Here is a 14,784-nt window from a genome sequence, read left to right on the forward strand (position 1 = left end):
TTTATCTCTGTTTGGCCCACTTGTGAAAGACACTTCACATCCGTATGAACCTCCTTCTCAGGAGGTTATTTCAGTCATTAACAAGTTAGTGTCCCTATGCAACAGTTCATCCATCATCCCCACTTTACAGGGACAGAAATCAAACTGCAGAAAAAACAAGTCATCATGAGGAGGTGGCAGCAAGTTACTAGAGAGCCAAAACTGGATATGTAGGTCTTTCAGCAATTAAACAGAGTGTCTGTGGCTAAGAAAAATGTACAGAATAATAAGGAAAAAGCATAGGAAGGTTGGAATGACTGGGAAGGGCTGTTCTGATAATGTAATTAATACTGTTTCAACACCAGTTTCATTAATGAGCATGACAAGAACTATGTCACAAGATACCTTTTTATCAGAAAGCTTCACAACATTGTACAACTAATGTTCAAAGACTTATCTGCTGTGTTACATGGGAACACTCATCTCTGCCTGTCAGCCTGGGAACCCAAAATACTAAAGCTAAGCGGCTGCTCAGCAAGTGCAGATCAAGTTCCTGGAAGACTTGGAACACAGCTCTCAGTGTCAGAGCTTCAGGACTTCTACTCTTAACAGAAAATATATATAAACTTAAAAAATATAGATGTGTATATATCTCGAGATAAATTCACAATCAGTAATTTGGACACTGAATTCAAAGTTGTTATGATACCAGATGGCTGCCTACTGCAAGAATTGAAAAAAGTAATACAGCAATAAGGCAAACTCAGCATGCATGATGAGTTTAATACCAGTATTTAATGGTTAGGTACAATGGGGTATTTTTCAGAAGGTACAAAGAAAATATTTTAGCTGGTTTCAAGACACACTGCCTTAACAAAAAAAATAATCTATTTCCGCAATGATGCTTTGTCAGGTTTAGAAATGTCAGCTGAGTAGCAAAAATTGTGACAGAATTGGCCATCTCACAGGACACAAAATCTGACTGAAAAAAGATCTGATCTATGGAGATATTAAAATTAATACTTTAACTTATTTAATAAAGAAAATTTATCTATCTGGACCATCTCCCAGCAGGGAGTTGGGATGAGCATGACAGCAACAGCTGGAGCACGACTGGTAACTCGATTTCACTACTTCATAACACAATAACTACTACTAATATTGGGATGAGGGTGAAGAAATTGCCAACACAGAAGGAACTCACCCTCCAACAAGCCCTTTCGTAACAAAGAAGGAAAAAGGTGGTGGGAGGCCCTCTGGCCTGATTCACAATGTGGGACTAGCCTGTGCTCTCCAGTGATTCCTAATGTACAACACCTTTCCCTCCACCCCAGAAAAAATACTAACCTGGAGAATTGTTGTTGTTAATTACAGGCGTTTTACTCTTTTGAGGTTGCTCCTATTAAGAGACACATATTACATAAAACCATCAGATATTGTTTCAAAATACAAAGTAGTAACCATTTTTATTACCAGCTCTTTTTTATACCTATACAAGAAACATGAGGTTTAGGGGGTTATCTGAATGATAAGAAGAGTCATGGTACATTCAAGACTAAAATATTTGGACTTAATTGTGGTAACAAGTATAATACTAGATAAAGAATAAGTCAAAACATTACATTAAATATAAGAGCCGCAGATAAGCTGCATAGTCACACTCAATTCAATCCAATCATCATAAAGTTACTGACTGTGGCTGTTAAACTACATGATAAACTGTGCACATTCCACAACACAGTAATTCTGTTCCTTCTGCATTAGTTGGAATAATAAGCTACACAAGGAATTCATCACAAATCATTCAGGGAATTGCCCTACTATTATTTTGCCTGACAATCAATCTGCCACCAAAATGAATTAACTTTTAACCTAAAGCGGAGTACAAACTAAATCTCTGGGGACTGAACAAGGACAACGTGACCTAATTATTGCAACTACTTTGCAAAACTGATTTCAGCTATGAAGGAGAAAGGTGATGTGTTTGACTGTTGGCTAAGCAGGCGAGATCTGGCTTTTTTTAAAACAAAGAAAAATAGATTAAAAGCAACTACGCTGATTCTTACTTACTCCCCAGAAAATTATTCATACAGACCAAATCTGTTTTCAGCCATCCTAATGGGGGAGGACAAGGGGTCTCCTCCATTGAGGCCTCATGTAGCTCAAACCTGAACACAAACCGGATTTGAGCATCACCAATTCCCCACAGATAATTTTATTTTAGTGGAATTGCTGCAGAATTTATTAGGAAGTAAAAATCTAGGCTCTGTGCTCTCACAGGGATAAGTATGAGTCCTGTAAGAGCAAAGATCGGTTCTGCCCTACAGAGAAAGCAGCAGAAGCCCCAGCACTTCTACTGACAGTAAGACTAAACAGCCCTCAGAAGCCCTCCTCGCTCAATGGTTTCAGTATTTTTCAGCCTAGAGACTGACTTTAAAGGTGAGGGAAACAGGATGACACTGGGGAGTTTCAAGGAAAGAAGCAATAGGTATATGTGTATATATATATTTTATATACATACACATATATGCACATACATACATGCACATACACATAAGTATTAATCAGTAAGATCAAGAAACTTGTATGGCCTAAGTCCTTTCTCCTGATATGCACATATGTATGTGCTAATTAAATCACCAAGAGTCACGTGCATTTATTTGATGACAAAATTAACTTTTCAATCCATCTCTATAATTAAAGAGATGCTCAAAGCCAATGCCTTTAAAAGCTTGTTTTCTGAAAGGAATGGGACTTAGAGGAAGTTCACATCTAAGGTGGTCCCGCTCCCCTGGTGACAACTTTCCATGCCCCTGTGTTTGGTTGAAGTTACCAATGCATTTGCACCCCTGAAAGAAATTAACTTCTACAAATTTTTCAAACACTGGAAATAGTCTGATTAGTGTCTTCAGAGGGGAAAGTGGGCACGGCTTAGCACTGTGAATGCTGTGCAGCAGTAAGCTGGTGGTCAGCCAGCCACAGAACATGTCGGTCTGAAGCACACGCCACACCGCTAACTGTGAGGTGTGGAGAGCACCAAGAGAAAGGTGCAGCAAAGCTCAAATCTGCAGGAAACAGATTCAGCAGTTCTGTTTCTCAGAAAAATGTTTCTGTTTTAAAAATAAATTCAGGCAGTATGCCTAGAAGTGTTTTCCTTTTCTAGAAGAAAATCTACACTTCCTCCTCAAAGCCCTCACAAGCTAATACAGTGGCAAGGGTCACAGACTGAGGAACAGAAGAGCCAGAACATGCACTCACCGCACTCGGGTACTGAAATTCAAACTTCACAAACGCATCCAAATCTCTTGGTGATACACCTGAACGAGACAACAACCAGCCAATCCAGATATTTTCATTGCACCTCTAATGTTGAGCAGGATTTTCAAGAGCACCTAACTAATTTTCAATAGGACTCATGACCTAACTCTTGACAACTGAAAAACCCATGCATCAAACCAAAATCCACAGAAAGCTGGAATCCAAAGGAAAACATCTACTTTTCTTAATGCTGCTGTTAGTCCTGAGACAGTCTGGCACAGATTACAAGCTCCCAGAAACAAGGGAAAACAAGCAGTAACACTGGCAGAAGCAACTCCTACCTACTGAAGGGTCAATAAACATTAAGGTGGAGCTGCTAAGGCAGGCACTCATAATGAAAATAGGAGATAAACATGAAACAAACTATGACCCAATTGTGAGTGAATCCAGGACAATTTAAAGCTCTTTCCTCTGTCCAGATGGAACCCAGACTCTGTTCTTCTGGGTGGGGGGTGTGTGTGTTTGGTTTTTTAAATACTGCTTAAAGGTTTTGGGGGGGGGTTGAGCCTGAAACCTGGTTATTTTGTTTTGAGTGCTGGCTACAAAGGTCTTGACTCCTGAAGAGGTCTTCAAGGTAGAAAAATCTTATTCCCACTACTTTCCTTGCCCACTCAGAGGAAAAAGCCCATACACCCTGTTGAGTACATACCTGGTGGAGCTGGTAGATTTATTCCTCTGACAATAAGAAGGTGCATTTCTGTGCTGTTGAGCTCAGAAAATATCCTGTGAAAAAATAAAGACAAAAAAGTGTATTTATCTCAGTAGCCAACCACCAGCTGATCCACTGCCAAACCAGGATGCCACTGCTATTTGTGAGACCTTTTTCAGCAGTGCACTCCTACATAGATCATCTTCACAAAGCATGAAAGAGCAAGGAAAGAGCGAAAACCAAGATGAAAACGTCTCTGAGGTATAGCGAAAAATGCCACGAAGGAAGCCCCAAGGCAACAGGATTGAGGGAGAAATACAGAGCATGGAAGAGTGGCTGAAGTAGCAAAATATAAGAGATAAGGCTGAAGATATTTTGGAAACAAAAGTGCACAGAAGAGAAGTTAGAGAACAACTTTTTTGTATTTAAGTTGTCACAAGTGTCCTTTCAGGAATGCTGAGCCTAACCCTAGGTGCCACCCGTGTTTGCTGAAGACCACAATTCCCTAAACAAGAGCTAGAAACAACAAAGCTCATTCCAGCCTGCCTGAGAAATCCCTTTGTTTTTCCACACCTTATCATTTTAAAGGTTCTTTCCTCAAAGTGATGGCTTGGAGGATCCATTCCTTGTGCTCGTGCAAGCTGTAGGATGTCCATGTCCTTTTTACAACCTTGTGCCAGTTTCTCAAACCTACAGAACAGGCAAAGCAACAATAGAAAAGCTACACAAACACTGGAACATCAAACAGAACATTCTGCCAGATACAAGCCACAGAGTAAGTCTCAGACCAGAGGACTGAGAGCAACTTGGAGATGCAGGCCTCATAGTTACTGACCCTTCCACATAATGAGTTTACCAACCTGAATCCCGATCATTTTTAGGGGGGTCAGGCAGACTCAAGCCTGAAATGACCACATTGTGGGATGATTAACAGCAGGCAGTGGGTCTTACCGAGTCGTTTCTGCTACATTTCCCAGATGCATGAATTGCTTGGAATACTGCAAGCACCTCTGTCAACAAAAACAAAGCCAAACAAATACAGATGCAGTCAGTGATCCTTACACACAAATTCATGACTTGCAGAGAGTTCTGAAGCTGATGACAATCTAACAACAGCCAAGTTTTCCCAAGTCACCCAAAAACATGCACCTCCCCAGTCCTTTAAACCCAAAGCTGAGCACAGCATTTGTTTGAGCTGTTCTGCCCTATTAGGTTTTAATCACTTAATTTCTAGATATGAGGTTCACACAAGGGCTAGTCTTAATCATTTGGGTACTGTTTTCAAACGTGAGTGCTCATATTTAATAGCAATAGTTTGACAGTCCCAAGCCTCTAAGCACACCCTCTGATTTCAACGAGTAGAGAATCCAACTCTGAACATTTTCCACTTTAGGACACAGAAAATCAAAAGTATTTTAAAAGAAAAACAAAAGAACCCACAGAAACAATTATGGGATTATAACAGTACTAAAACCCAGAGAAATGTAAAAAAATCCCCAACATATTTCTAAAAAAGATAAAATGGTCACCTCATGTTGGTCCTTCAGCAATTTTATGAGCTGTGCATACACTTCCTCTGCCTTCTGAGACAGTCTAACATCTTCATGGTGTATGAAGATAAAATCACCCTCATCGTCTGTAGGGGGTGACGGCAGCTGCAACACAAGAACACCACATTTCAGAGCCCTTATAGGAAAAAATGAAGTAGACAAAAAGCAGTCAGAATGCATGGAAAGGTCAGTAAAGGCAGATGGGTTGTTTTCCTTCTCAAGGCAATTCCAACCCAACCACTACTTACACCACTGCTTAAGTCATAAAACCCTGCAAAATGTCTTACAGGCCTAGTTCTCTGATTATTCAGGTCACAAGAGCTATTACAGTGAAGTTTGGTTTCCCTATCCACCCAAATACCAAGAGAGACCATGGCATCACTGTATCACATGCACCCAATCCTCACCCCAAAATGGAGTTAGGACACAGCTAAGAGATGTAGTCACACCCTAAGCCCAGGGAACACTTCCAAGCTGCGTGGTTTAGGTGTGCCTTTGGAAATCACGGAGCAAACGGTTCATGGAGACCAAATTTTCCTCAAACTCTGGCACACAGAAGGAGCAGCATAGGAAACAAAATGAATCAAAACCTAAAATATAGGGGAATTTCAGGGCTCAGTATCATCCAGATTGTCACTTGAGCAAACCAACTTGTGTCAAGAAATATGTATTAAATCATTCACTGTTTGAAGTAAGCATTTAGATGTCCAAGAATATGAAGCAAAGCAGAATAGTAACAGTCCTACTAACCTTGGAAATATCAACGGGTTTGCCACATTTTGCTTGCTCAATCTTTACGTCAAAGCTCTTAGCTGTTCTGAGATACATCTTAGCCTGTTCAAGGTTATTTTCCTTCTTTGCTTTGACGGCTGCCTTCATGTATTGCTTCTTTCTGTTCTCCAGAAACTCCAGCTGTTCCCTAGCTGAAAAACAAGTGCATAAAAACCCTCATTCATCTGACACTGCCATGCCCCTGGAACAGGTTTATCATGTTCAGTTTACAGCCAGTAAAAAGGTCAGGAAAAGTACAGATATCAAATAAGGACACTTCTTTACTGCATTTAATTATTACTTGGCTAGTTTCAGTTTAAAGTATCAGAAAAAATACCAGACTTCCTTCTCTTGTGGCATCCTTCATCAAAAAACCTCACAGCACTTCACAAGTGTCACAACAGTAATAACAGGCCCTTATATGCAAGCAGGAGACAGACTCCAATACAGCTGATCAGTCCAAAGCAGAAGCTGAATTCAAACGTTCAGCCTGACATATTAACTTCTAAAAGACAGCAAATATTATGAGCATCTTCTGTATTCATTTCTTCCTTCTCCCCTTATCTGTCAGGAAAAAACCCACATGAACCAATGTGCAAGCACATTCAGACATATCACCTCTGCTTATTTGTAATTCCCTGTAATTCATCTTAGTTCATTATTAATTCTTGGGTCTCCTCTTTCCTTCTGAAAACAGTAAGGACAGCTACATCAGCCAGAGGAGATTGCTTTATGTTGTACCAGGTCAGCACATCCTGCCTCTTCTTATACCTCGCCTAGGAAATGGTACAGAATGAGCTGATTACAGCCATTTCCAAAGATACTCGTACTGTATTCACCACTGCACTCTATTCATGATTACACAAGCTGAACATTTGCAAGAGGTGCCTGTCCCAGCAAATAAATATACCAATGACTCTCACACTAGGTTCACTGCTGTCAGATGATGATCGACTTATTCCCATCCTTGCAAAAGAGCCCACTGTCCAGCTCCTGTGAGCAATTTGCCCAATCAGCCAAAACCAAGCTAATTATACAAGGTAGCTACCCCACATTCCACTGAGACACAACCCACAGCGTGCTCTGTGAGGCTCACACACAGCACAGGTATTTTCAAAGAAAATCTGTGGAGAGTGGACTAAGGAAAGCCATTAATCAAACTGATGTCGGCTCCTTGACTTTCCCAGTATAGGCCTTAAGTGCAACTGGTCCACTTCACTCCCACACCTCCCTATGCCTTGCGCTCTCCAACAAGAAAAATACAGGTTTTTACAGTTGATTTATCAGCTACGGGCATGTAATCTGAACTTCCTAATTCTGGGGGGAAGGAGGTAACATTTCAATCATAGCAAAGAATGCACTTTGGCTAGTGAAATATAGCTTTACAGTAGTGAAGTACCGACATTTTGTTTTGAAAATCATGTCAGTATGAATCTGTCCAGGTTCTTTTTGTACCTATTGGTCTTATTTTAAAATAACTGAAATACCCAGGAGAGATTACTGTAACACTAGAGACCAGGCATTATCAATTCCTTCACAGCATAAGTCTAGTGCAATTCACTCAAGAGATTAACGTGTCAGCTAAAATTGCAAAAAAAAACACCTGAGGATTCATAGATTTTTCAAAGCCAAAATGGACAACTACTATGGTTTAGCGGTCTTTATAAAACAAGTCATGGAATTTTCTAGAGAGAAGTTATAAGCTAATCAGAGTAGCACCGTGAAATGCCTTTGCACTCTGCAAAAGAACTTGCATCAGCCAACTAGGCAGTTCTGCTTTGTCCTGTGGGAACTACCCAGGGCAGAATGGAAGAAGGAGGATGGGATTACAGTCAAGGCATAACAACGGAATCAGCCAGAGCATGAACACTGCTGGTACATGCCCAAATCATACTGTGAGGTGGTCACTGTCCCCTACAGTCTGTACAATTAATCTTGTACATAACTACTGTTTAGTGACCTTAGCAACTGGAGAACTAGATATTGAGGAACTACTGTCTATACACCAGTTTGAGATCCTTGGATGAAGCACTAGGCAGAAACCACTGTTTGATGTAGGGAGCTGCACTAGATCAATGAATAATTCACACTGGCAAGCCATTCACTTTAATGAGAGTATATGTAGAGTTCAACTGTGAGCAGAGTTAAACATCATGAATTGATACACTTGTTACATCAAAATTAATTAAAAACCCAATCACCCTTATAATTACACATGCTGCCTCTGTGAAATAGAGCTGCATGGTTGGTCTGGATCTGCCCTCCAGCAAACACATAAATTGAGGTTCCTGTCAGAGGAAATCTATGTCACACATTCACAGGCTCATATCTAAAATATAACGAAAAGAAGTCTTCACCAAGGTATTAAACCAAACTAGTGCAAATGACTTGAACATGGATCACTGGGAATGATGATCCCTTCACTTTACCAGCTGGAGGGAGATGATCCACTGACTCTGCCTTGTCCAGGGCGGAGGGTGATGTAGCTCGTTTCACATGCTCAAGAGAGCTCTCCTCCTCAGCTACAGCAGATGGCACTGTAATTGGCTTTACAACTTGAGTTGGCTTTCCAGGCAGCTGAGCAGGCTTCTTGGCTACTGGAGCCTGTGTCAGAGGTTCATTCTAGCATAACAAAAAGAATTTCACATTAAATGCATACAAAAAAAAAAAAAATTCATTCCAGAGTTGAGGACAGCCTCTCAAGCATCATCAACCATGGTTATCACTGTATCAGCCTTCTGGTATCACTTTTGAGGGGAGCATAACATTCCAGACAGAAAATTTTAACTTCTGGAGGTTTATGAGCCATGCCATGCCAGTAGGTAGTTGACCTATGCAAGCATGAAACCCCCACTACAGAAGGGACAAAAGGAATGTTCAACACGGCAGTGATTTCAAAAAATGCAGATGCATGCAGAAAAACCATCATCCAGGATTCTCTCCATTAAAAGCCACTCCAGTTGAAAGCACAAATATTCAGCAACCAAATCCAGAGAGATAAAGAAATCAAACCAAAGTCTAAAGGCTGGTGTTGCATTATGTGTTGAACATAAAACCACAAACAGCACTGTGTGTTGAACATCGTGGGAAAGCACAAACATAGGAGCTACTGAGATGCATGATGAAAGTACAGATTTAAGTACTTTAGAACAATGCAAAGGGGTGGCCAGGATCTGAAGTGTTTGCTTTGAAAATAAAACCCACATACAAGACAGTTACAAAAGAGCCAAACTCTGGACTCACAGACTCTGTAGGTGCTGACTGTAATAACACCTCATCTCTCTCCCCTACACTATAGTGCAAACTGAAATCACTACTGAGATTCTGGACTTTTCAGACTTCTGGGAAATGTACTTCGTCTCAGTAACCTTGTTTGACTGGAAATCCAAGGGCCTCACCTCTGCATACCACAAGAGATAGTATTTTAACCCTTATACATCCTACTAAGAAATACTAACCTCCTCCTCTTCATCATTCTCCTCCATGTTTGCCAGCTTGCTGGCACTTTCCAGAACAGCAGCGATTGTGCTGTCACCATCCGTTGCTGCAACACCAGGAAGAGGGGGAAATCCTGAGGAGGAAAGGAATATAGAAGTGAAGAGCTGCATAAAACCTATGTTCTGTCTTCCATATTTCTTCTTTTCTGTAAAGCTATTTCTATCCCAGTATCTATTATCTAATGAATCTCAGAATTCAGAATAACTAGACTGAGGCCAAGGCCGCAAAGCCTTGCTAGATAAAGTCTGACTGGTAGGCTTAAGATCAGATCTCTCACAGATATCCAGGCTTAAAGGGATAATCCTAAAATGATGCAATAACTGAGTATAGTTTTCTAAGCTGAGCAACTGGCAGGCAGCCAAGGAACCTCACAAACTCCAGACTTTGGTAACAGTGATGCTCCCAAAACCAGCAAAGAATTTAGTTTCTCTCCTTTACAAAAAAGGACAGCAAATTGTACAAAAAGTTGCTGCCTCACCTTAGTTGGTACACAGTCCAGCAAAAAAGCCATGCTACCCCATAGAGTAATAAACAATAGATCACTGACATCTGGATAACACAGCAAGTCTCTGCTGAAAATCTACTGCAATGCAGAAGTTGCAAATTAAGGCAGAATTGCAGTAGTTAAACATGAAGTATATGAATAATAGTATTTTTAATTATTTTATTATTCTTTTAAGGATTGGAGACAGGCTTGGTGATGGAAGGTAGACTCTCACTTCCACACTACCAGTTCAGTGTCAGCTTCAACCAACAGAGATCCAGAACCACTATATTATAAAAAGTCTGTTAGTAAGATTTATCTCATTAATATGTAGCAAGTATTCCTGTTGCCAGTCTCATTAGAAGTGCCAAGAAATAATGAGTAAACTGTTTCTAAACCTAGAGATGGCTGCTGCAGGGACAGAACAAGTTTAAGGTATGCAGGTAAGCAGAACACAGAATCCTATGCTGCTGCCCCCGCATGACATTTGATCCATTATTCAGCAGCATTTCTGTCTCCAAGGAGGTCAAGGCTGGTACTTATCATCCAGATGCAATGAAGCTCACTGCCAGTCCATTATAATCTCATTGCTGGTTTCAGTGACTTCAGATGATTGTCTTCAGTGTAAACCATATGGCCTCTAAATGATGGTTGAAAACCATGCAGCTAGCATGTAAGGAAATTAAGTAGTTATCTGTATTTTCTGAGGTGTAAATATGGAGTGCCTCACTCTTACAGAAACTGATATTTACCAAGAAATAGATCACATTCTAGAACAAGGGATGCTAATCTGACTGCTTTTCAGGGACAGTGTCAAAGCAAGGAACCTACAAAGCAGTACACGACCTGATAGAGCTGGCACTGACTACTTCTACTACTAACTACAGTGCTTGCTGTTGCCACATTTGAGAGTAACAAAAAAACCACAAGGTCCGTGTCCCTTTCTAATTTAAAAAATCTAATCTAGGCACCACTTTGCAATGCTAAGTGTATCTTTTCAGAAGAACATGTCAGGCACAAGATAAAGGGAATGATGCTTCCTAGAGGAGAAACAGTATCATGCAAACCAGAGGTGGAACATTCATAGATGACCTTGCCCAAACTTTTACAGACGCAGCACTATACATTCTGAAGAACCAAAAAGGACACAAGAGTTTCTCAAGAAGCAGGTACCATTTATGTCTCTGTCACTGTTCCAGTGTGACCATGGGCATGATTTGCTTTGTCTCTGTAGGCTACTTTTACTAGCCTACATGAGCACTGCAATACTGATCTGACTTGTCAGGTGTTACAAGAGGATGACTAAATAAATATAGAGTTCTGAGGCTCCTGCTGGGAATCAACAGAATGGGGGACATCAGGCTAATTTTTTCCATTTCAAAAATCTCCTTTCAGTAAACTAGGAAGCCAATATATCCCAAGTTTACCCTTTCCTAAAAGGGCTGGCACAAAGGACAGACAGGTAACATTTTCAGCACATGCCAATGGTTAAGTTGTTTAACTTTTCAAATAGCAACAGTTTTAAGTTTCTATGCTGTCAAACAGGCCGTCAATAGTCAGGAATATTCACCAACATGAAAGTCTGGGCATATTAACAGGCAGTTTCACAATATAGTCAAACAGCAAGGCCAGCCTACTCAGGAAGAAAAGAGGAGCTGTTCCACAGGATGAGGAAGCAGTATCTGGACACTTCCTTCAGAGTCCAGTAGATATACAAAAGTTGGTATTAGGAAATTTTATATTAACACTTACCAGGAGGAACAGGTAGCTCAGAAAAATTAACTTTTCTCCCTGCTTTATGGGCTCTTATGGCATCCTGGTATTGCTGTAATCAAAGGCACTCAGTAAGACATAAAATGGAGTTGACTATAAATCAGCAATCATCTGTATTTAACCAGCATAAAAGTTGCAGAATACACAGTATTTTGCTATAGTATGTGCATTGTCTTTATTTCCCAGTGCTTTAGAGCTTCCCTACTGGAGCTTTTTTCCAACAGATGAACAAAACACAAATTATTTCAGCCTTTAAATGCCAGTAGCAAGAGAACTAATTCAAATTGCTTTGCTGGATGCAAGCAGGTTGCTACCCTTTTGTTTTACCTTGGCTATCCTCTCATGCATCCTGCCTTTCCGGTCATCCCCACTCGCTTTAGCCTGTGCTGCTGCTGACTTGTATTTCTCAAGCCTTTGCTGCAACGCTTCCAGCACTGTTTTTGGATGCTGCAGGGGAGCTTGAAATAAGAGAGACAATGAAAATGCCATATGATTCATATTTCAAAACATATGAGCTGCCTTTTTGCTTCCTTACCTTCTATAGAGACAAAAACATCATTGCAAAGTCTTATTATGAAGATAGTTCTTCCAAAGGAAGTTATTAACTTTTACTTCCATTACTGATTCAGAACAAAAGTACAGATGGGATCAGCAGTAAAGAGTATTCAGTAACATTAGCTAGGTTTACTCAATCTTGCTGCAGTTCAGTGGGATAAGGCAGACCTTAAAGTGCCTTCCAGCAGTGCTATTTTTATGGCTTGGTAGAGAAATCCAAAAGTCCTACCTGAAGTTTCTTGAGTCTGAGGTTCAGGTGCTGTAAGATCCTGGGAACTTCCCACTGGAACTGGCACCTTCTGCTTGGATGCATCTTGTACATTTCCTAGGCTGTCAAGATCTGCAAAGCAAGGAAAGTAGAAATTTCACAGCAAATTCCATAAACAGCAAATCAACTCATGCTACTCAGAAGACCATCAATTTGATCACATCATATTCCTGAAAACTTCTGGCTTCAAAACAGTATCTGCATGGCTAGATAAGTCTAAGGTTCCTGTTATTCAGAGAAAATGCTTTATAATAGAAAATCTCAAATGATGATTTAATTTAGGTTAGTGCTGCTTGAGGGGGATAAAAAAAAAAAAGAAAAAAAACAAGTAAAACCAGTTCAAGTATTCTAAGAATTCTCTCCCCAAAATATAACTTGGTATCTTGGCAGATGGAAAGAGTGAACAAGCTTGCTAATTGACTAAAATATCCTAGTAACAAAAGATGTGCTGAAAAAGGGAAGCAAGTAATACCATCTATTCAGTCACCCAAGTTTCTGGCATTGTATAACAGTGGTTATTTCAGAGAACTACAAAAATATCTGCTGCAAAAATCTTGCACTTTTTAAGGCAATATTATATCATGGGTGAAGTTTCTCTCTAATGCCATTTGGTGATCAGCTTATAAATTAAGAAGTCATAAATCTCATGGTTTATTGAAATAAATGTAGTCATTTTGTTTCTAAGAATAAAATTATCTACTAAAGTAAATTGTTTAAAACACTGAGTTGCACAGACCATATATTAATTGTTGTTGGTGATACTAGATCTATTTTCTTAAAAAAAATCTCTCTTACAAGGATAGAAGTATCTTTACTACTGGTAACTTGTTTTAAGCTTTAGACTTTACTGCACTGCAATCTGTCTGTTAATCTCTTAAACTGAATGTTGTGAACTTGAGTTGAAACACCATCAAACATTGCAGTAAACTTTAAGAAAATGCCATTACCCTTCTTTCCCTTCCCCTTCAAATACTTGCTGCTATTATCTAAATTTATAAAAATAGGAATATTAGACATCAATACCTACTAGAACTTGTAATTCAGAGAGTAACTTCAATATAAATAATGATGCATCATTTTTCTCCATTGGTCTTGATTAGAATTTGAATATGCAGTAAGGCTCAGACCTAAGTGATCTTCAGTTCTTCTTGTAGTTTTATAATGAAATGCAACATTCATTCCATTACAGCACAGAGAGACTTCTACAAGGGTTTGTGTAAGACCAGCCTTACCCTGAGGAGATGGAGGCATATTCTGGAGGTCTATTGGCTGCCCACTCTCTAAAGCTTCCAAGACCACATTAAATTTCTAATGCAGAAAAAAAAAAAAAAAAAAAAAAAAAAGAAGAAAACAGAAGCTTAATTTTATTACATCCTAGACTTGCTAGCTGCCACAATGAATATTTGGCACTCAATGCCTGTGGGTACAGCATAGGGGATGTTTAGCATCCAGGAATTCTGGTGCACATACCTTGCCTGCTTTCATGTATTCCTTTGCTTTCTCCAGGTCCCCTTGCTGCTTGGCTTTTAGAGCAGCTAATTTATACTCCTTCTGTCTCATAAGTAGTATTGCTCTTGTGCTGCTGTTCTGGAGATCTGTAAGAATGAAACGATGCTGAGACTTACACAGAGCATGCAAGATGTGCATCCCTTGCTATGTCTACCTATCCAAACCTGCATTTTTCCTCTTTTGCTTTGAATCACACAGCCATCTTACAAAATTCCTTTTTCATCCAGTCTCTAGAAGTCTTACCAGACATAACAATCCCACATTTCCCAATTTAAAAAAAAAAAAAATTGTTTTAGTCATTATCTCAAAACTCTTTAAAACTTGGAATTCCACATGTCACAATGCTAAAGAAACTGAGGTACAGGAAAAGTTGAAAGATACTGATATAGTGCATATAAGAGCTTGTAACAATAACTGATTCTACTGACAA

The 14,784-nt window shown here is 39.7% G+C and overlaps 1 protein-coding gene across 2 annotated transcripts in view; it reads right to left on the minus strand.

The window, feature by feature from the left end:
* CC2D1B (coiled-coil and C2 domain containing 1B) overlaps nt 1–14,784 on the minus strand; it is a 35,172-nt gene that overhangs the window by 7,548 nt on the left and 12,840 nt on the right. For both annotated transcript variants that reach the window (XM_042786382.1, XM_042786381.1), the window contains exons 8-21: nt 14,316–14,440; nt 14,078–14,153; nt 12,807–12,917; nt 12,350–12,480; nt 12,002–12,074; nt 9,726–9,838; nt 8,697–8,889; nt 6,247–6,419; nt 5,476–5,601; nt 4,898–4,956; nt 4,520–4,636; nt 3,947–4,020; nt 3,238–3,296; nt 1,327–1,378 (exon numbers count right to left, since the gene is read on the minus strand). In XM_042786382.1, coding sequence (XP_042642316.1) covers nt 1,327–1,378; nt 3,238–3,296; nt 3,947–4,020; nt 4,520–4,636; nt 4,898–4,956; nt 5,476–5,601; nt 6,247–6,419; nt 8,697–8,889; nt 9,726–9,838; nt 12,002–12,074; nt 12,350–12,480; nt 12,807–12,917; nt 14,078–14,153; nt 14,316–14,440 — 1,482 coding nt within the window. The remainder of the gene's footprint in view (nt 1–1,326; nt 1,379–3,237; nt 3,297–3,946; nt 4,021–4,519; nt 4,637–4,897; nt 4,957–5,475; nt 5,602–6,246; nt 6,420–8,696; nt 8,890–9,725; nt 9,839–12,001; nt 12,075–12,349; nt 12,481–12,806; nt 12,918–14,077; nt 14,154–14,315; nt 14,441–14,784) is intronic.

The sequence above is a fragment of the Tyto alba genome, unplaced genomic scaffold (genome assembly GCF_018691265.1).
Source record: "Tyto alba isolate M040663 unplaced genomic scaffold, T.alba_DEE_v4.0 Super-Scaffold_1000006, whole genome shotgun sequence".
Classification (NCBI taxonomy): domain Eukaryota; kingdom Metazoa; phylum Chordata; class Aves; order Strigiformes; family Tytonidae; genus Tyto; species Tyto alba.